The 23,524-nt window shown below is 42.7% G+C and overlaps 1 protein-coding gene across 2 annotated transcripts; it reads right to left on the bottom strand.

The window, feature by feature from the left end:
* Positions 1-7,099: 7,099 nt before the first annotated feature.
* On the bottom strand, positions 7,100-22,473 carry LOC136440618 (uncharacterized). Of its 2 annotated transcripts, none has more exons than XM_066436694.1 (2): positions 22,304-22,473; positions 7,100-11,877 (listed from the first exon to the last, which is right to left on the bottom strand). In XM_066436694.1, the coding sequence occupies exon 2, from the start codon at positions 11,875-11,877 to the stop codon at positions 8,080-8,082; it is 3,798 nt and encodes a 1,265-aa protein (XP_066292791.1). In that variant the 5' UTR covers positions 22,304-22,473; the 3' UTR covers positions 7,100-8,079. The 2 variants fall into 2 exon arrangements, with proteins under 2 accessions (XP_066292791.1, XP_066292792.1); XM_066436695.1 differs by lacking the exon at positions 22,304-22,473 and adding an exon at positions 16,518-16,616.
* Positions 22,474-23,524: the final 1,051 nt, after the last annotated feature.

Genomic DNA, 23,524 nt, shown 5'->3' with positions numbered 1-23,524 from the left:
TTCATATGAAAGACGTGCGATGTAACCTAGGTCTTCAGGGAAATGTTTCAGACAGAGACAAGTTGAAGACGTTGAAACGTGAATACACAGTAAAGGATACGGCCCAACTCATGTATAATAGCATAGCATGTCGTACTGGGAGGACCCCAAACGTCACGAGAAAATTTGCCGCAACATACACTGTGACTAAGAAGCAGTCATATGAAAGACGCAATTCAGTAGGTAGTGACGCAGTTGGAACATCAAATCCGACGAAGCATAAAGAAGTACAAGAGTGTTACGCACAGAACTTGTGTGGTGGAAATGTATCTTCTGAAAGCACAAACACCTCAATGACTCCCTTTCTTACCTTCAAAAAGCATGCATTGACCGTGGAAGCTAGACATGCGGGCAAACTACGAAGAATTCTGCAGCAACAAGAAAGCAGAAACAGATTCACGAACATCCTAAGAATTAAGATGAGGAAGAAGATTATGGAGTTGCAGAGTACAAAACACCCACCTACAGTTGCGATGAAGAAACAAAAACTGGCCGTTGAAGAGGAGAAGAAGCTATTGGAACTGAAACCCAACATACAACCACTGTTGTTTCCTAATTCCAGTCACACCATCGCCCACGATTCACAGAACGTGACAGGTGCCCACGGCTACGACAGCAAATGCTCAGCAACCGAGAAGAAAGACACAAAGGTCTTTCATAGACCATCATTTCCACAGGGAACCCACTTGTCCTCATGTGTACCGATGGACCTCCGCGTCAAACACACAACCACACAACCGTCCACGGCGACAGGAGATGAAGAAATTGACCTCCATCGGTCGCGACCTCCAAGTTTTCACAATCGTACAGAAACCGGCACGGCAGATCATTTTGGACAGCATACTATGAACACTCCAGAGTACATCCGTCAGAGGAGTTTGGGAAAGGCACTGAGGGAGGTAGAGAGGTGCGTTTGCTGGGATTGTCGGCCTGCGTTTCTCGAAGGAATTCAGACTATCAAACGCTGTCATGATGAACTGAGGCGTGAGACCCAGTCTCGTCGTGTAATCGATCAGTGATGACTATGAGTCAAGTACACTAACAGACAGAACAATGACATTGACATGGACATTTAATACATGCAGATCTGAGACATTGGACAGACACAGAGAAAAGCCAATATGAGGACACGTATCTTTGTTGACGCCTTGGCAAGGACTCAAAACGGTATCATGAAGATAAAAAGGCTTTTAATCTCCTACAGTAATGTTTACAAGATTTCTGTATATTTTTCACAATGATTATTTATTTGTGTAAATATTCAACTCCAGATAAACGTATGGAGATCAATGTAAAAAATCATGGGTGTACAAAATTCTCATAAGTAGATACGTGACGATAGTTATGAGACTAAGTAACTAAAAATGGGATCATATAATAGTTTGCATGCTTCTGTCAGTGCTTTCGCCAGCCTGCCATTCAAAGATGCAAAGACAGGCGTCGCTTCTACTATTAGAAACTTTGCTCCCATGGGATGTTTTTGTTACACACTCACTTGTAACGATCAGTTCAAAATCTTGCGAAGTCTGATGTTAACTAGGGCCATCTAATCCAGTACAAGAATAAAGTAGGACTAGGAATTGAAATATTAAAAACTGTCCTCAAGTGACAACTCAACAGTATGCACAATGGAAAGACAGTGGCAAACCTGAAAAAAAGGTCAATGGCGTACAATTATTCCACTCAACCGAACACAAGCTATCATTCAGTAATTTGACCTTTCAGGTGAACTGGATGGTACATCCAACACGAATCAGTCGTCTTGTCCGTTTGATTTTAGCTTGAATTGAAGTATCCCTCTTGCAGTATGATTTTAGTAAATGTAACTACATGTATATGTACTAAATGGCACGAAATAAATCTTTAACGAATGGTAATTCTTCATTTAGCAACTCTTCATTTGACCTTGCTACAGGCCTATCATACCTATACCTCCAGGCATCCTATTAAATCCAACTCACAACGTCTAAAATAGAACATGATTTTGATAAACGTGGCTGTCATTTTAGACCTGGATTTTGATTAAGAATTTTTGGTAAGTGGTTTGAAATTGATAAGATATAAAAAAAAAACGAATTATTTGATTTATACCACAAAGGTCACATTTGACGTACAGATCAAAACTAGTGCGTCATCAAAGATAAGGTACCAGTAAAACACGGCTTTTCTTGACGTCATTGGGTTATCTTAGTCCCACTTTTAAGTGTGAATCATTAGCCAAATGTTCGTCACTGCCCTAATGATCTAAAGATCTAGAATAGATGCTATCTCAAGCTTTAACTGTAGAACAAGATCGAATCGTTCTGAATGTTTCTTTTACATTTCAGCCTACTTCACCCGTGATTTCGTGGGAATAAATTTGTTGGGTGTAATCAACCTCATTGGTGTAATCGACATAGAGTAACAGTTTTTACGCGTAGATCTACCATGTTGGCCCGATTTACACTAAACACAAATTAACGACCTCCACGATATAATCTCCAAGCAGATCTACACGGGGCGCGAAAATCGTATATGCTAGCCAGATAAGCTCCAGCCAGCCAAATCGTATATGCTAGCCAGATATCCTCCGTACAGGGCTGGCTGGAGCTTATCTGGCTGACTGGAGCTTCGCTGGCTAGCATATACGATTTTCGCGCCCCGTGTAGATCTGCTTGGAGATTATCCACGATACCCGTCTTTCCAGGTAGGACACGTTCTAGGCTTTTTGGCAGTGTGGATCACTGCAACTAAACAAAGGGAGCTCAAACTGACAGGGTCACCGCTTGTCATTTGAAAGAGCGAGGGCAGAACATGAACTCATGCAGAAGAAGGCCTTAGGGGGGATGACTAAGAACAATAGCTGACCTCTCACTCGGTCTTAATCATATATTATGTTGCCGTGTGAAATGTCAGGGTAAATAGCAACGACTAGAAATTATGCATGATTATGTACATTTTTGTACCGTCCAAAAACACGTTTTCCTTCAGGGCACATTATATAAGAGATAGATGCCAATCCCAGAATTTCTTGCAGCTGATAGGTCTTGATATTTAACTTATGCCCGCAAGTTGTAGGCAAATACGGTGTTATTGTTGTTCACAAATTGTTTGTGCCCGTCACCTGAGTGGATATTGGTTATTAACTTCTTATGAACACTTCTAAACACCCAAGATAGACGTAGGAAATAATAATTGCCCCCTCTATGAATCAGTATACATTCAAACATTGAGTGCCCCCCTCCCCCACCACTGAACGCGACAGGAGTCTTTTTTTACCCATGCCATCACAGCGATTTGATCTGTGTCACATTCTATTGCGAAATAATTGTTTCTCAATAAAACGTGTATCCTTGGAAACAGCACTATATTATTCAAATCACGCCCTTACGTACACCAGGCATCGCTGTACTAGATTCTATTTGCAGTCAAATACCACAAATGTTTTAGCCATAAGGTCACCCCAAAAGGTGAAGGTGAACAGCAAAAGGTACTCTACGACCTCTTGCGTTACGTAAGGATGACCTCGGGTGGCCTTAATCATGCCGAGTGCCTCAAGGATGACCTCGGGTGGCCTTAATCATGCTGAGTGCCTCATCTTTAATGAAGACGAATGATAAGACTGTAAAAATAGCCACATCATTATGTCGCTTCGGGTCAGAACGCTTTGAGTTACATAACCTCCTTGGAACGCCATTGCATTGTGTTTGCCAGGTCAGCGATATTCCAGCAGTGGTAGTAAAAGAACTATTATTGCAGAAAATTACTAACGCTTACCGAAGCAGAATAATGTGATTGCTGCATTTAGGGCTGATTAGTTTTAGAGTATGAGAAAGCCTTGGACACCGCGAGCTTGAGTCCACTGGACTAGGAGTCTTGATAAGAGAAAATGTCAAAACTGATATTCTAAAATCGTTCCTGTACAACTAGATGAACAACGTGCTGGGATTGTTTAAAATGCCCCATTCAACCCCTTCCCCCTTATGGTGCGTTCACATTCGTCGTACTGAGGCCGTCATATGATGTAGAATTTTCAAGAAGACTGTGACAGAACTGAATATCGAAGGATGTAAGACAGCCTTTTCAGTAAGAAGATAGTGGAATTCTATACATGTAGACGTGCACGACTATTCAAAGAATCCGCAGAGCTTTCGATCGTATGGAGATCGTACGTCTAATGTGACACTGTCGGTAGTTTGTACCAGGCTCTGTGTGTTTGCTGGAAAAATAGGTATAAACTGGCCAAATAGATTCAATAATTTGCCAATCGGGTGACTGTACTCCACGACTAGCTCAGAGCCTGTAACAAGTCTGCCTATTTTTATCTCCATGAAAATTATCTCCATGAAAAATGGAGATATAGTTTTGGGTGTGTCTGTGTGTCTGTTTATCTGTTTGTCTGTTTGTGTTTCCGGACTACTGAAGTCAGCATAACTCAAGAACCTCTTGATGGATTACGATGATATTTTAGTATGTGGGCAGGTGTTGTGAAGCCGAAATTCAAGGTCGATTTTGGGCCCCCTGGTATGTGACCTTGGTACTGCAACAGAAATTCCATTTTTGTATCTCTTGACCTGGACGTGCTATTGTCTTGATTTTTTGGTGGCAGATAGCTTGTGGTGTAATGAAGAAGTGGTGTGGGTTTGGGTCCCCTAGCAGCTTTCTCTGAAACTGCAGGGGCATTTGATGAAAATCTTCTAAGGAGAATAACTGAACAAATGAACGACGGATTTCCATGATATCTAGTATGCGGGTAGCTTAGAAAGAGATGTACACAATGAAGTGCAAATTATGCTAATTGGGACTTAATATGCATAGCTAATGAGGAAAATCTATTTTTTCAGTGTTTTCCATTATAAGACTCAAATACATGTAACATATGTAGTTTATGGAAAGTGGAGCATCAACATTATGCAAATGAATTCCTAATTTGCATGATTAATGCAAAAACACCGAAATTCATCAAATTGTAAAATTATAGGACTGTCAATATTGCAACATGTGTAAGGAAGATAAAGGTGTTTATGATTAAGCATATATTATGTAAATGTGTAAGTCATTTGCATAAATAGAATTGTTCATGGAGATATGAGGTCGCGGAACTCTTGTTTCAGCCGATCTTTACCTACTTGGGAAGGTGGCCCATATGGCCCCTGACAGCGAGTGAGTGAGAGATTGTGTAACAGGCTAATTACAGTTGATTGAAACCATTTTATGTAACCGCTGTTCAATGATGTGAAAGACTCACACAGGCAAGTTATAGCCTATTGAAACCGTAACGGTTGTTATGTGACTGACAGTACTTAGAAATGCCAAGGTTGTGCTTGCCCGGGTCCGCCGGCACTAGACAGAGTTCTAACTAGGATAGTGAGGCATCTAAATCACCTGAAAAGGGTTGACCATACGCCTGCAGCTACAGTAAAGGTCACTCACCCCATAAACAATGTGCACGTCAAACGTCTCTTGTTTACTACGATCCGAGCATCGTAAAAATGACCCCGCCCATGAGACAAGGACAAATAGCAGATTTTTCTCATTGCTGTTTTTGTTATTGTTGCATCATTCTTCTTGCGTACTGTGGGCCGGACTATATCCAAACTGTTTAGTAAAATAACACATGAGACTAGATTTCACCCCAGGCATCTTTCTAGTCTTTCGACTTAAGGTCATTATGTCAGATTACAGTAATTAGGTAGGCTAATGACCTTCAACGGTTTAAAGAGTTCTAAACAATATCCGCACAGTTTCTTCAATGTTAGAGTTCTTAACCACAGCCCATAGACAGTGTTTTCCGATGGGTAGAATCATAAGCATCAAATGAACATACAGATAGGGTACCATTGTATGACAATACAGATAGAATACCACTGCATGACAATATTGCCCCGGGGGCTGAAATTCTATGCTTGGGTGTTAGCCGAGGATGACATTTAACGCGACAAGGTGATGACAAAATCAAGGGAAAAACAAAAGCTTCATGGTGTATAGTGGCGTTACTATTGGACAATACTGACTAGAACTTTGCAATTGGTATCAAATTCAGTACACATTTTGTCCATGTGGCCTGAAATGGCTTCTCAATGGTTGGGTTTTGTCAACAAACACAAGGATGGCGCCGTTTGACCCTTGACATTTCCACTAACATGTGATAATGTCATGTGAACTTCTCACTGCAGGTGGGGTGCGGAAAACAGCCCCAGGTCTACTGTAATAAAAATAGTGCTAGTGGCAGGCACAAATCCGTCTACCCTTTCCTCACTAATTAATATTTTCATGAACATTTCAAAGATTCGCTCGTCAAAGATTCACTGAGATAAAAATCAGTCAACAAAAGGAGCCACAACAAAAGGACGAGGATAAATCCTGATGCTTTGACCTTTGAGGTTCGATCTGTTTTGGTAGTACTGGCGGGAACCGAAACAAAGAGATGATTATACAGCCATTTGATGAACGTTTGGGTATCCTACTACTGTTTGTCGATCGCTCTTGATATAGAACCAAACTGAAAAGTTTCTTGATGAGATAAATTGAAATATTATATAAAAAGGCGAAGAAATATAGCAGTAAGCCAGTTACATTCAAATGATACGGATGGATATGTGAATAGAAAGGTATGCAGAGAAAAATTAAGAAACGTTGGGCATAGGCTGTGCTTTGGATCGTCCTATCGGATATTGTTTTTTAGTTGAACTATCCAAGACAACCTTAACAATTGCTGTGCCATACGTGAAACAAATATAATCCAGCCGGTTGTATTACGTTTATCTCCTTGCGTTTATAAAGTATTTGGCGAGGGTGACCTTTTGATAAAAGATTTGGATTTGGATTTATTGGAATTGCAACAGTGCAATACACGTGGGACACAGGCAGCTATTGCTGATGTTGTGACCCCCACACATAATGTACCCGATTTTTACACTTGGGTGGAGTGGGGAAAATCGTGTTAAGTGCCTTTTTTTCCCAAAGGCACAAGATCGGTGGCAGCAGGAGATTCGAATCCGGAACCCCTTGGTTCTGAGTCGGAAATCCTGCCGTTACGCCAAAAGAAAATAGAGCTTGTATGTCAAAGGTAACATACCCGGTACAGTCACATAAACACATGCTTCTGAGACTACTCATAACATATTTACATCCCCCGCAATACTGTTTGCATTATTATATCATCGAAACTTGACTCCCGCGGATGGCCAGTCATCATTCTGAATCACACAAAATATGATTCCATACAATCCGTTTGACGTTAAGAATATTTTATTCCTCCCTCCACCAACACATGAATATCACATAATTGATATAAGTTCACATAAGAACAAATCAGAGAAATTCTCAAATGTACATCTCTGGGGTATTAAACATAAGTCCAGAAGTTAATAAAAAATCTATATTTAAGATAAGACTACAAATATGCTTAAGATATGTTTTGAACGGACATAACTTGACTAAAACAGTTCAAGTGATTTTATATACATGTATAAAACAATGATTATGAAATTATGGTTTTATTATGCATAGAACATGACTTGCACCTTCCGAAACTAAGTGTCAGCTATAGCATCATAGTTCGTCATAGCTAATGTTACAATGTAAGACATTAAATGTTATGAAGCAAACAGCAAACAGATTACAAGCTATAACTAGATATAGAAAATCTGACTTTCTTGAAGTTAGTGGTGCATTCATAGATTGGTGATAACATATGTGTCAATGATGTTAACTACAAAATCCAAGAAAATGTCAAATTTAGTTTCTCGGAAGAATAGTTACGTTTTCACAATGGTGTTTCTAAAGCATTTTACAATTTGCGTTTAAAGCGTTTTCTTTGCTTTACATTTTTTGCCCATGCCTTGGCATTATTAGCTTTATAATCCATAACAATGTCCTTGCCATACCTTGTATAAAGGTCCACTTACTTGTATCATCATCATCTTTACTTGTATCCAAAGTACATTAAATATCTTCTCACAAAGTGGTCTAATTGTCATTTCTTCAACCAAACCTGCAAAGTGATTTTTTCTGTAAAAAAGTCCGTAAAATATACAATCTTTCTGCAGATATTTCGTCTCACGGTAATGACCTCATTTGCGCGGCATAGCTACTGCAAACAGTCGTCTCGATCTCGTCTAAGATGACGGACAATCTCTCGCGAGAGTTCGTGTGAGAGTTCGGTTGTCCGTTGTACGCGAGCCTCTCAGCCTCCTGTCTGGTCCAGCCGTTGTGGATGGGAGGTCTCGCCGCCGATGTGATGGTTGTTCGCGGATAATATGACGGCTCAATACGGATCAGAGGCGGCGGCGACGGCCTGTGTCTCTTCACTCGTAGATCCATCGGTTCTGGACTGATGTCATCTTCCTTGATCTGTGTATCTTGATTGTTGATCCGCATGTATCTGTTCCCGGTCTCGTGTGTCCTAAACGGTGGACTAAATCTTGGTGTTCCGCTGTATAGTGGTGGCGGTGGTCCAAGACGGTAGGCTGAATGTCTGTTAACGTCTGTCTGAAAGTCCAACGGCGAGGTGGTGTTCACAGGGCTTCTGCTAGGCATTAGTGGCCAAGCCCTACTTGGGTGCAGCCCACTTTGGTCTACAGTGCCATTGCAGTACCTATATGCCATGGACTGGTCTACCGTATCCTTAATTCTGCCTAACTGTTGTTGGAATGGGTATTGTCCTGTGTTTGACGGATTCTGTGCAATGGCTGAGCCAGCACTGTATTTCTGGGTGTTAGCTACAGGACCAACCGATGGGCGGAGTGATATCCCTGGGTCTACTCCCTGCGTCTGTGGCGCGTAAATCATATTCGTTGTCATAGCAACGTGCCCATCGTTCCCATGCCGGCGCATAAGTTGCTGGAAGTCTTCGAAGGAAATGTGTTTCTGCTGTAGGGCTTGTCGTTTCGGCGGGGTACACTCTATAACGTCGGCGTCCATGTGGGCCCCCCTTTTGGGAGCATGTCGGGGGTCTGGACTTGCTGCTCCCACGTTCTTAGAGGTACATGGCATCGCAACAGACTGTTCTGGACTGACGCTAACCTCTGTAGTGGGCCCTCCTGTGCCTCTGGCGTTGTCTGGAGGCTTGTTGACAAGGTAGGGGTTAGCATTGGTGAGCCTGGCCAGTTGGAGTAGCGGCGAGGGGGACAGAGGGCTCGCTGTCTGTGGTGGTTGCCCGACATCGCTTGTACTTGTGGCTCCCTGTATCTTGCTCGCATGATTTTCTCTTAACGCTTCTACTACAGTCTGTAGTTTACCTGTGGCGGAGATTTGTGGCGGTTCTCTTTTACCACGTTGCACTTCACAGTCCTGTCCAACATAGACGATTACATCGTCTTCTTCTATCCACTCACCCTTCTGATTAGCTTGGAAAGCAGACGGCACGTTTGGCGATGACATGCGTTTCGTTTGTCGCTCAGAAGTCGACGTTCGTCCACTCCGTGTGTTTTTGCTTGGTGTCGCTGGTCTTATTTTCTGATCATCTTGTTTCTCGTCGCTGCAATGAGAGCCAGACTTTTCCGCCACTTCTTTCTTGATGTTGACCTCCGGTATGGGCGACAAAGTAGGACTGCTGCTCACCTTTGCGTGTGTGTTGCAGCGTAAACCTTTCGTGGCGTTCGTCTCTTGGACATTCGCAGAGACTGTCGGTGATTTCTGACCATTGCTGTCAGCGCCTCCTTTGCTCGGAGTTTTGTCATTCACCCCCGTCAAAGCCCTTTTCAGCCTTACCTTGAGCATGTGCATGAACCTGGCCTTCAGATGCTCGTGCTGCATGATTTCCCGAAGTTTATCGGCTTGGTGCTGGTTCCTGATCGTGATCGGTCGCTTGAAGGCCGCAAATTTGACTTCTTTGGGAAATGTCGTGCCGCTGGGGATCAAATCGTCGTCTGCGGGACCGATATTTCTCTCCACGGACTCTTTTGCCTCACTCTCTACAGAGCCACTCATTTGAACGTTGTTATTGTCCTCTAGTACAGTCGCTACTGACGGTACTGTGTTTGTATCTTCCTCCGGAGTGTCATTGCCCGATGATATCTCTATGTTCGCGGCGGGTGAAGGCACCGATTTCTCGGCCTCGATGATCGGGGTTGCACCGTGGCACGTCTCGTTACTGGCTTGCAGTTGTGACGCGTCTTTGGCGGTGTGTCCTTCCTTGAGCATTTTCAGCGCCTCCATGGCACTCTCTCTCCTCACCAGCCCCGAATAACACTGCTCCTCGCGCATGTGCATGAGCAGCAGCTTCTTTTCCAAGCACATGAACGGGCACTGAAAACACCGGAAGACTCTAGACTCTCCCACATAGTACGGGAGAATCATATCTACTGAGGGTGGTTTGGGAGCTATACTCCGAAATTTTGTGGCGCCAGTTGCACCGCCATTGGCGGTTGAAGATGTTACGTCCCCGTAGTCCGTGAACGGTAAATCGACCCCCTGGTTGACGGGAACGCTTGCTTCTGTGACCGACTGATTGCTGTAGACCAGCCTGTTCATGCTCTCAGGTGACCCCTGGTCTTTTGTACGCAGATCGCTCGGACGATAATACCCTTCGTCGTTTTGTGAGTCAGTCATTATCTCTCCGCATTTTTGCACTCCATGGAGGTCACCTGAAGTCTTGTTGTTTGCCTGGTGTAGAAACATAGGCTGAGTGTTCACCAAAGAGTTGTCACTAGCGGTGGAAACTGGCAAGTTACAGACCTGAGTCGGGGTAAGGGCTGGAGTGTCGACACGTGTGCCGTGTGCCTGGAGGGCTGGCGGGGCGGATCGAATCTCCCTCTGCGTAGGGGTGGTCCTACTGACCTCCGACCCCGCAAGGCCAAGGTAAGATAGGGACAAACGATGGGGATTGGTCACGGAAAGTCCACGTAAAATATCCGGTTGTGACTTGTTTATCGTTGCTTGCTTTTCCGAGAGCGAAAACACGTCCATAATGACTGGCGTGTTGTCACAATGCCTTGTAGTACAGCTATCCTCGGTTCTCGCACAGTTTTCTCTGTCCGTGGTCTCTAAAATCGGGGTCGTCTTGGATGTCAAGCTTGTCCCATTGTCCATTCCGTTGTGTGGTGAGAGGTTAAGGACCACGTTTTGAGGTGTCGAGCTCTTTTCTGCACAACGCAGCGAGGCGACTGGCAGAGCTGAATTTTTTATCGGCCTCTGCGAATCGGCACCTACCATTCCCCAAAGGGGTGGCAAGGTTACAGCACTGTCAAGGTCTGAGACTTTTGTCGTGTCGCCGCCTGGGTTTGGACACTGGTGAACGTTACTTGCAGCTGCGTCTCGGCAGGTGCCCCCTCTCCCGACGTGCCCAGGGATCTGTTCTGTCGGCGCTTGGAAGCCCGGTAGAACTGAGTGTGTGTCGCTCGGTACGCCCTTCTGTAACTCGTCAGACTGTTTGGCGGGACTGTTTCTCACCACCCCTTGGCCCACACATTCCTCATTATTAGATAGTTGGTTAAACGCTGTGATATGTTGAGGCGTTTGACCTTTTCCTGAGCTATTTCCATCCACCTGTGTGCCATTGCCCTGCGGCTGAACCGAACCTTTCACAGGCGAGTTGTCGGGCGACGTTTTTTGTTGTTGACCAACTTCGTTCACTTGGCCGAACAAATGTAATATATCGTCAGTCCAACACCTCCTCTTGCGCTTGACTTGCTGAGGCTTACCCGGTTTGTACGCCTTTTCTTCTACCTGTATAAGGATACGGACTTGATCTGCCGACGAGCCCACGCGTTCCTTCTCGGCGTGTCCGTCTTGTTTGCCGGCTCGCCTCTCCAAGTCTCGTCGGTGGCCGTCGACGTGGTCGCCGATACGTTTCCTCTGAAGCGTGGTATAACCGCACCCGCTGCACCGGTACCTCAGGCGAGTAGTCATCATCATCTAGGGCGGGGCGACACCAATAATCAGCCGTTACAAAAATAGTTATCACTAGAATATATAGTTTATACTGAGGACACCAGCTACAAACAAAATATGCTACTACAAACACATCACACCTATCAACAACACAGCTTCAGCGTGACATGGCTTCAAATACACAGGACCAAACTCAAATAATAAAGAGTCTGACCCTGTGAAGGCCTCTCAGTACATTATGTACCTGTCAGACTTTATTGAAGATGACAAAGCTATAAATCATGCCAAGGGCGTTGTTGATATTAAAAACAAATGTACATTTCGGTGCCACGCATATTGAGTTATTGGCTCATGTTTCAAACAGCTACAGACGTAACACTTTATATTTGGTAAACGTAAGTTCACAAACGTCCGACTATTTTTTTCTCTCTAGAAGGTCTATTTCCAGGATGTTCTCTGGCTTACAAAATAAATTTGTACGTAAGTACTTACGCACGTGTGTCCATGGATACGATACTTATTGATTTCGGGCGAACAGGTACGTTCAAACCGACCCATAAAGGTGAAGGTAGATGATAGATAGATGCTAAGGTCAGTTAAGAATTACGAATAGACCATTGCTTCCCAGTGTCCTTGGTACTGATGTTTTGTCTTGCAGGACACACGTCTCCAAAGTGCTTGTAAGATAGTATCGTGTCGAAAGATTCGGTTGGGGATTTTGCCTTATTACAAAATAGAATGCCTACACCTTCTGTGAGGTGAATGATGATTCGTCCATCATAATCATGGAAGTCCTGTAATACTGAACCCCGCCCTCTAATGCCCGCGGGGCATGTCATAAAGATTAATCACCGAATGACCATGAAAATGTATGCCTACACACGACTCAAACAGCACGGCATGAGGTTCCTTCACATTCCGCTAGAGGCGCTTTTGCACGGTTTTTCCCACTAGCAACTCTGTTGCCCCAGGCGCTATTTGACACGGGTCACCATGACACGTCACTGTTTAACATCTCGAGACGGTGCAATTACAAGCGCCCAAGGGTGTCACGAAGCCTACACCGCCGGTGACAACACGTACTGGGCGGAACCAGTCACAAGACAATCAATCTGATTCCTATCTCCTGAATTGCGTGAACACATTTGGGCATAAACAACGCTAGGCTTGATAGATGTGTTACTGTACAAAAAGGTTCACCGACAATATTACGTATTTCTCATGGCAATTCCATGATTCTCTGTAACCATAAGATAAGTAATCCACGTATGTTGTGATTGGACACTGACACCAAGAATATTAGTAAATATTGTATAACTAATCATCATCATCTTCATCGTGGTTACCCCCAAATAACCCCTCGAGGGGCAAAGTAGGGTGGGGGGGAGGAGGTCCCAGGCTAAGGCGGGCAGGCCTCCAGCCTGGCATGGTATGACTCAACGGTGGGAGCCGATGCAACCGTGCCAGGCAGGGCGTTCCATTGTGGGATGGTGCGGGGGAAGAACGGATGTTTGTATGTGTCTGTCCGGGCGTTGAGAGTTTGAAATTTAAGATGGTGACTATACCCCGGGTGCGCCCCTGAGCTGGTTTGAGAAGACTGTCTGCTTTTATATTGATATGATTATTAACGAGTTTGTAGAAAAAGGTGAAGTGGACATTCCTCCTCCTTTCAGAGAGAAGGGGCCACTGCAGGTCATTGAGCATTTGTGTTACGCTGCTAGTCCGCCGGAAGTCATTCAGGGTCACACGGGCGGCCCTGCGCTGGACGGCCTCCACCGCCTGTATCCCTTTGGTGGTGTACGGGTCCCAGACGATGGCACTATATTCCAAGTGGGGCCGCACCAGCGCTTTGTAGCAAGTGGCCTTGACCCTAGATGGACAGTGGGTCAAATTGCGCCGAATGACCCCTAAGACCCTACCGGCTTTGCTAGTGGCGTAGTTGATATGGGTGTCCCACCGCAGATCGTCGGACAGTTGTACTCCATGATTGGGGTGGGACTTGACACCGGTAAGGGCTTCTCCACAGAGGGAGTACTGGGTTAAGGTGGGGTCTTTCTTACGGGTGAAATGGAGAATGTGACATTTAGAGGGGTTGAACGACATGAGCCAACGATTTTTCCATTCTGATAACGCATCGAGATCAAACTGTAGAGCTTGTGCGTGAGAAGGCTTGCTGATAGAGATGTAATTACAACAAAACAAAAAAGCACGACAGAATACGGAAATGTTACAGACGAACAAACTTACTGTCACAAAAACCGTACTTTTGCATGTCTCATAATGATATATCGTAGGCCGGATTATCTGCAATGAAGGTATTATAAAGTGCGCATACCGAGACTAATCTCTGCAATGATCACATCTAAATCTTCTAAGGTCAAGGATCCATTGTTGACGTTTTGTAAGTACAAAATACAGAAGTGCGAAGAAGCACAGAATATGATATCTAGAACAATCTTGGTAGATTTGTTTAAAGTAAGAAATCTCCAAGTTTTCCATTGTAATGTTCATTTTCTACCTCCTTTGCTGAGAACTTAAGTGTCAAAGTTCTCAATATTTCAGGGACGCTAACTTAGAAAATGTAAATAAAAGTTATACTTCGTACTCCGACGTCTATCCTTGTAGCGTAGAACTACGATGTAATGTTCACGAATACGAATAGGTAGTTTAATCTTAAAGGAGTCCTAAACTCTACAAGGGAGCGTTATATTCCACTAGATTATGTATCAATGATGAATACATAACCAGCCGCCTTTTTACAGAATTCCATTTGTGGTGAATTACACAAGGTGTGTTTTGTAAAATAATATGTAACTCACTAAACCCGTGCAGACCGTACCCATGTATTCCCTATACGTATACTCACTTCCTTCATCGTGAATATTTTTGGCATGAATGAGGGTGGTTAAGCACAGTAAGAAGGCCAGTTGTTAATAAGATATAAAGGAACACATAACAAGACAATTTTTTCTTAACCCCCCTGACATTCTTTGTGTAACCTAACGTTTGTCAGACCTTATTAGGTACATTGTATTCAGGCATAGGCTGAGGTTTGTTTAATTTAATCAATTAGAAAATAGAGGATCACCTGGGGAATTTAGTAGAAAACTCAATGCTTTTTTGATGCGCACGGGACTAGTGATTATCATCTATTGGAAAATAACTCCCCCTTCTGGAGTTAAGGACTCCTTTAAGCCAGACAGCCCAGTCAAGATCGTGTGCTGGTTAGATGTTGCTCGGCCGGCTGGGTCTAGCAAGGCGGCCACCTCTAACAAGACCAACACATTACCACCTTCGTAAGTCATGTAAGTCCAGGTTTAGAGTTCTTAAGACTGCTGTGGTTTAGAACCCGAATAGATACAATGGAAAGAGGGGTTTGTGTAGAAATTTCAGAGAAAAAATTCCAGGAAGGCCATCAATTTAGCGAATTATAGACCAAAAATTAATACACCCCCGCGCCGACTTGTCTGAGAGAGGGTTAGGGCCTGAATGAAGGGAGGAGTGTGTTTAGAAAGGGCAGAGAAATTTTCCGAGATAAGACAACAAAAAGAGAGCAACGTCTTTTGAATACAGGCAAAGAACGGATTTTCTGTAATACACAAAGTGGACGACATTGCATTTGATAGTTCACGAGATAAAATAGCATTACAATACATTTTCGAGACAAAAATTCCTTGGGATCATACTTCAGTAATCCATAATTAAAAAAAGGGCGTAGGGGATTATTAAAGTATGATCCCGAGTAATTCTTGTCTCGAAACAAGTTTTTGCCTAGCGATAGTGGAAAATAAACATCTAAAGCTCTAAAGGAAGAGTCCTGTGGATATCACGCATATCATATGTAATTTGACACTGCGTATTTCGCTCCTGTTTTCTAAATCACACCAACACTTTAATCTTCGTCATTCGGTCATTAGGTTTCCCTAAATTAAAGCGAAGAAAAGCAGAACAAACTAGCTGTCAGGATGCCCATTATCGAACCTTTTCCCGACCCCTATATATTTACCAAATATTATGCAGAACCATCCACAGCATCTCGAATTAGGTTGTCCACAAACAAACAAACAAACAAACAAACAAACAAACAAACAAACAAACACACATACATACACAGCCCGCTGCAGTACCGTAACGCCAGGTGAACCATTTGCGAACTTGACCTTCCTTTCCACAACCGCTGCTCACCTACTATATTTCATTAAGATCTATTCACAGCTCCCCAAATTTCTGTTGACCTACATACACACCCACACCACAGCCGCTCCACCACGGCACAACTGATAACATAACCTTCTTGACGAAGGTAACAAGTGTAGAATTGCATCGGATTCCGATTCCAATCGGAAAGTTGGTCAGTAGTCCTTGCATTGGCCGTAAGAAGCTACAGGTCATAATTAAAAAAATGTCGTGTAATCTACCAATTACCTTAATCATAGTAAAGAACACCTTAACTAGTAAACTACAACAATACACGATAAACAACACCACATAAGTAATGTACATCTCAATCCTCGCATACAGTTGTAACATGTCCCCTACGGCCCTACCTATTCGCTGTGCTGTCATTGTCATTGTCACTATGCACTATACACTGTAGGAGCTTCGGTAGAAATAGGATGGCACCCAGGCTAACTATGCACCAGTTACCCCTCAAAGTTACTTACGGTGACAAACTTTCCAAATGCCACGGATACAGTACAGTGCCGAACTTTCCCCAACTACACTCCCTGGCGTTTTGACACAACCTCCTTGCTCTCATAAATTACTGAACTTAAGATCTGTATCCTATACCTCATAGTAATGAGGGGGCGTAGTTAACAGAGCGCCTATGATTGACAAGCCTGCGAGTTAATAACGCCCCCCCCCCCCCACGGAGTGCGTCGTGTCCTTGAAGTTCACTGCACTAGGAAAAAGCATCAAGTAAACGATACTAAGTCTCCCTTGCATAATTCTTCGTCACACACCTCAAAAGGAATCACGCTCGCACGGCTTTAAAAGGCGGAGAAAACGTTACAGTCCATACATTGTCCGTTGTAGAAGAGCTGATACTTCTTACCATGGATTATAAGTTTGTCTTTGTCCGCGGCGCGCTTGTTAAAGTAAAATGGCGTTTTGAACAAAATCAGACGTTATTGGGCAAGACGGCGTCACAATTCATGCGAGCGTCGGCCGAATTTGTAGATCGCCCGAAGCTCGTGGAATTTCAAAATCGCCCGAGCGTCGACTGTAATTTCCAATGAAAATCTCGGGCGACTTCCGTCGAACACTAAAAACTTAAAATCCCCCATGAGATGGTACCATCTCTTGGACATGGCCGAAGTCAGTATCGACTAACCTGGTAAAAGGCCAATATTTGGATCACCTTTGATTTCTAAAAAATCGCCCGAAGCCCGCGTAATCGACAGGACGTCGGCCGTACTTCGGCCGAAAATACACATTTGAAGCTCGCCAACACGTCGGCCGAGCTGAATTTCTTATTTGTGACGGGGGCTGTAGCGCTAGGTTACAACCTTACTTGCAGCTCATGGGACTCTGCTGAATCATGGTTCCCTTCCGGTAGAACAAAAGAATTCCTCTGGTCCAGTCTTCAGTGGAGGACACGGATTTCTGCTCTATCCTAGGATTAAACGACCTTCGATGTAAACGTGCTGGGAATGCTGAGACAGTAACACCTGGCTACAGGTAGTACGGCAACAAGAACGGTATTGTTCTTCTTCAATGTCGAGTCAGCATCCACATGCCTCAGAAACTATACATGAACATCATATAATCAAACTTTGATTTAAAACTGGTTGTCTATCAGTTAGTGGTGGTATCTAATAAGAGATCTATCAACTCACATGTACTCTACTTTGAAAACAAGCCACCAAAAAGTTAAGACTATAGCACGTCCAGGTCAAAAGATACAAAAACCGGACGTTCTGCTGCAGTACCAAGGTCACATACAAGGGATTTCTCATGGAGATAACGTTAACAAGCGAGACGAACATTTTGTAAGCTGACAAAAGTTGCCAAAATGTCTGAAGTTCTCCAGACCTGAAGTGACCAGCAGTGGTAATCAATATTCTTGGTAAGATCAAGTTGTCTTAAATGCTCAACAACAATGTCGCTTCGAGCTGACGACAGGGATAATCTCTAGTCCAACTGGGTAAACTATTCTTTTCAGCCAACAGGAATACTCAAAATACTTAGGTGGGGGGAGCTTTTAAGTGTCTATTTTTTCTTAAATGGTCAATTTCCACAATGACGGTAAATTTTGATAATTGCCAGAAATGTTACACACCTTTTTTAGATGACAAAGGTATAACTGTCCAATTTTCATACCGTACGTTAAATGAACGTCTCCGCATCTTGTGACTTTACAGCAGGTGGGTTGAGGTGATATAGGGAGACTCCTTTTTCTGTGATTGAAACTGTCCAGGAAATGGTTAACAGCACTCTTGATCTTTAATTTTCGTCATTCGGTCATTAGGTGTCCCTTAATTAAAGCGAAGAAAAGCAGAACAAATTAGCCGCTAGGATGCCCATTATCGAACTTGACTCCCTTTTCCCGACCCCTATATATCTACCAAATATCATGCAGAACCATCCGCAGCATCTCGAAATTAGGCTGCCAACCAACCAACCAACAAACAAACAAACAAACAAACAAACAAACAAACAAACAAACAAACAAACAAACAAACAAACAAACAAACAAACAGACACACATGCATACACAGCCCGCTGCAGTACCGTAACGCCAGGTGAACCATTTTCGAACTTGACTTTCCTTTCCACAACAGCTACTCACCTACCAAAAAGCATTAAGATCCATTCTCAATGTCTCGAGTTATGCTGTTGACCTATATACACACCCACACCACAGCCGCTCCACCATGGCTCAACTGATGACACAACCTTCTTGGCGAAGGTAACAAGTGTAGAGTTGCATCGGATTCCGCGATTACAGAACTTGCCTGTAGACTATAGGAAAGCCGGCCAGTAGTCCTTGCATTGGCCGTACGAATCTGCAGTTCACAATTAGAAAATGTCGTCTAATATACCAATTACCTTAATCATAGTAAAGAAGAGAGACTACAGCTCCGTAACTAGTAAACTACAGCTATACACGATAAACAACACCACAAAAGTAATGTACATCTCAATCCTCGCATACAGCTGTAACATGCTCCCTACCTATTCGCTGTGCTGTCATTGTGTCATCGTCACTATGCACTACCCTGGGTGCCATACTAAAGAAGTTCTACCGGGGCTCCTACCCTAGGGTAGCGAGTGTAGGAGCCCCGGTAGAAATAGGATGGCACCCAGGCTAACTATACACCAGTTGCCCCTCAAAGTTACTTACGGTGACAAACTTTCCAAATGCCACGGATGCAGTACAGCGTCGAACTTTCCCCAACTACACTCCCTGGCGTTTTGATACAACCTCCTTGCTCTCATAAATTACTGGACTTAAGATCTGTATCCTACCTCATGGTAATGAGGGGGCGGAGTTAACAGAGCGTCCATGATTGACAAGCCTGGGAGTTGATTAAGCCCCCCCCCCCCACCACACACCCCCACGGAGTATGTCGTGCAACAACAAGGATGGCTCAGCTCGTCTAAACATTCTTTTATAATCTCATGGCAAAGTGAGCAGCCTATAGCTAGAGGCACTTAGTTCGATCCCTTAGTTTTCGTGGAATCAAATTACGTCACATGTTTGTGGTTGGTTAAATCACCTAGGCACAAGGAAACGTTCAACATCCACTTTAATTTATGAATATTTCTCTAAGCTTTACGTTTATCGTTTATGATATATTGATCGTTATAAACAGATATGTAAATGTTCTAGTTCTGTGAATATACTTGGTGAGAATGATGACAGAAATAAATGAGTGATAATCACACATGCACATCACGATATTATCGCGATATCTTTATACACCTACGAAGACATATATTTAGAGACCTTTCAAAATATATCTGATCCGGTAATTAACACTAAAAGTAGACATTTTGAAAAAATGAAGTGGCCAAAGTGGTGCTTACATTTGAATCAGACACAGGAAATCGCCATTCTAGACTGTCCATATATTGATCTTATCGGTTTGCCGGTTACCTTACGACACTGTAGGTTGAACGACTGACGTTATTGTGTTATTATCCAGGGATGCCTAAGTATTCATACGAATTGTACGGAATTAATATTTAACAGAATACATCAGAATTTTACGGAATTCATGCGATACACTACTGAGAAATATACGAATTGTACGGAATTCATACGATCCACTACTAAGAAACATACGACAATTTTATTTTTTACCGAATACATACGATCCTTACTAATCAATAAAACTCGTGTGAATTCCGTAAAATTCGCATGTTTCTTCGTAGTGGATTGTATGAATTCCGTATATTTCGTACATGTGTATTCCGCAGTCGTATGGATACTTAGCTACCCTCGTTGTCCTTCTGTTGTTGTGCGGAAAGAAACTGTCTCATTGTGTTAATATTTCCATTGGATACAAAGATCGATTTTCTACGGTTCCTGTTTCTACTCATTGCATTTTTCGTCCTCTATTGGGGCTGATACCTACCACGTATATAGCCACATAACATCCCGTCTATATCGTATCTACGTTTGACAACGTGTAAGTCATGCTTTGTTGATAAAACACTCAACAACATTGACATCCGTGAACTATAATACATTCTCTGTTATCATTCCATACATACCATTATGATGATTTTTCATAAACAATAACAAGTGAGACGGTGATTTTTCATAGGGCGACTGAAAAGTGCACATCAATGGCCATGTCTGGAAATTCGTGTACTCCAGTCAATCGTTCTCATTTCCATGCAAACGCGTTTGTCAAATTTTTATGAATAACATAAAGTTGTTTACCCCCCTCCCCCTTCTACATGGAGAGGTCAAGAGGATTAAAATGTTTCTACCTTAAACAAGAATTATAAGCAAGAAAATTACCTTTCAAACATTAAAAGCCTTGACGTACGTAGATCAATAACAAAACTCAGAATTGGCTGTCATAAATTAAGTATAGAAACGGGGAGATTTCAAAAACTTCCTATCGACCAGAGGGTTTGTCCATTTTGTCCAGACGTAGTTGAAGACGCATATCACTTTTTGATTGTATGTCCCAAATATTTTGATATACGTAATTCATTATACTCAATGCTATCGTCGGATTTACCAGGATTTATCTCAATGGACTTGAATAGCAAATTTAAGTACATAATGATATGTGACAACCCATGCATGGTATACATTGGGAAGTATATCAAAGAATGTCTAGACGTTAGAAATAGTTGTGCAATAAAGTTATGTTATGTTATGTGACGCACACACAAGGACAAACTTCCAAATGCACAAAAAAACAACAAGCTGGTGAATAATGCATGAAAACCTTCAACAAGAATAGTAGTGTTAACAACATGAAAACATGTCTCCAGTTTAAGCCACTTGAGTGTAGAAGAAAACTGTGCAAGTAGAAAGAATTACAAAGAAGTTTGTAAACATGACAACACTATGTAACGTTACATTGTTTGTTTGTTTGTTTGTATTGCTTACCCGGTAAACCGCATCAAGGCGTAACACACCAGGTTTGTACTGAAGAGTACAAGCCGCATATCCGGACAGATTTATATGATCCACACACACCGGGAAGGACCCCCTACTCTTTTCGATAAGTGTGTTGGGTTCTTTAACGTGCTCGAGGTGTGGCTCTCCTAAAACACGGGACCTCCATTTAACGTCCTATCCGAGGGACATTGTACCAGTGTTTAAAGCTTAAAGGAACACGACCTAGCCACGAACACATGTTTTGTGAAGTGTACTGAGTAGAATTATATAGTCTGTGCGATTTTTTTTCCAAAATATCACCAACTTAAGACAGAATTTGAAATTGTAGTTTTCGTCAAATTATAGAAAAACAACTTGGACCCCACAAAATCAAAACAATATGTTCCAGAAAGAGAATACATAAAGCTAAGTGTTGGAACAGTACTGCAATATTTCAAGAGGACAGTTGTCGTCGATTAACAGCCAAAGATATATTTTTAGTCGTTTTTTTTTTACTGATTCGTACGTAGTTGCACGAGGTTGACGGTTGCACAATTCGATTCAATATGCTAAGGGTAAACATCCCTACCAAATACACCCACTTACTGAGAGGTCGCCTATTTGTGGTCAATATAACTTTTGAGACATCTTATGCTTCCTTGTGCTCCAAACCGTAATAAAAGGCATGTATATAATAGTAGAATGGAAGTATAGAATCGGTCTTGACCACCAAGTACGTTGATTAAGGTTAACGTCGTCCTCGGTGAGGGGACCGACAACAAACGTACATTTACTTCCGCCTTAATTATAAATCAGATCTACCGTTTCTACCCCAATGCTTCAAGCATGGCCACTGGCAAGTACCAAAAACGGCATTACCTGTATACAGAAGTTCCTCTCATGCCAAGGTTGTCGGTAGGGTTACTCAAACCAGACGACTTTATACAAAACCTTTTCTCCTCACTGAGCACTTAAGTACACACGGGGCGGGAGTTGGTAGCTAATTTGTATATTGTGCCTGTTTTGTCGTCTGGAAGGGAGAGACCACTGTGTATTTCAGTCTGGTGATCGTTGAATGAGTTTGATGCATACACCTTAGTTTTGCTGATCTAATAGCGACGTGTCTTTTCACTTATGTAGCAAAAACTGAGGAAAACAATATTATTCTATCTCTCCGGGACCTCAACCAAAGTAAAAGCCAAGTAAGGAAGTTTTCTCTCCGAGAAAAGAATGAAGCTAGAATGTAGGGAAGCATCCCCGTGAAGCCTTATGAACAACCCCCATTTGAGCACCCATGAATAGATACGGCTGAAAACACGTCATCCAGCTGAAGGTGTATCCATCGGCATGCCGTCCGACTGCTTGGCGGATGCACGCGTCAACATTACCGCCAACTTGTCCGTAAATCATGCGACAGTTGACAGGGACCTTGAATTTACAAACTATACTTCCGCCATTTTCATCCTATCCATAAGAAAGTTTTGACTTGAAATCTGTACTGACAGGATCATTATTTTTTAAAAGCTAACCTTGGTTGACCGTTGGTGAGAGTTCAGCAGTTTTGTGTAACGTTACTGAACCAAAACGAACAATGCCCTCACTATATACCACTTGAGGGGGCTGTGGCTTAAGTTTTACTGAGTATTTCTTTTAAAAACAAGTGTACTTTTGAGTACGTGTTGCTTATATAACATAATGTGACTTGCCATGTTTGCTCACAACTTATTTATCATAAGTGATGCGATTTACAGAGGCCATGTTCAAACCCTGTATTACTTGTAAAGATCCACAAGTCAGATAAACATATTCTTTTGTCCGAGTAAACATACTATTAGACAGTTCATTGACCCACGTCAATAACACTTCAGGAAAAGAATCATATTCATGACACGTTTAAAGCTGTCATAGGTATGAATGCTGGCTCAAATTATTCTATAGTACAAACTTTGGACCACTTTTATACAACTAAAGTTCGGAAACTTAAATGTAATCAATGATTTTTCCGTTGTTACTGCATCAACTGTATAGAATGATATATCATTTGAAAACCTGTTTATTACCCTTCATAGTGATACCAAAGTTTTCATGATCCTACATTTA

The sequence above is a fragment of the Branchiostoma lanceolatum genome, chromosome 8 (genome assembly GCF_035083965.1).
Source record: "Branchiostoma lanceolatum isolate klBraLanc5 chromosome 8, klBraLanc5.hap2, whole genome shotgun sequence".
Classification (NCBI taxonomy): Eukaryota; Metazoa; Chordata; class Leptocardii; order Amphioxiformes; family Branchiostomatidae; genus Branchiostoma; species Branchiostoma lanceolatum.
This window is presented reverse-complemented; position numbering and strand designations above follow the sequence as displayed.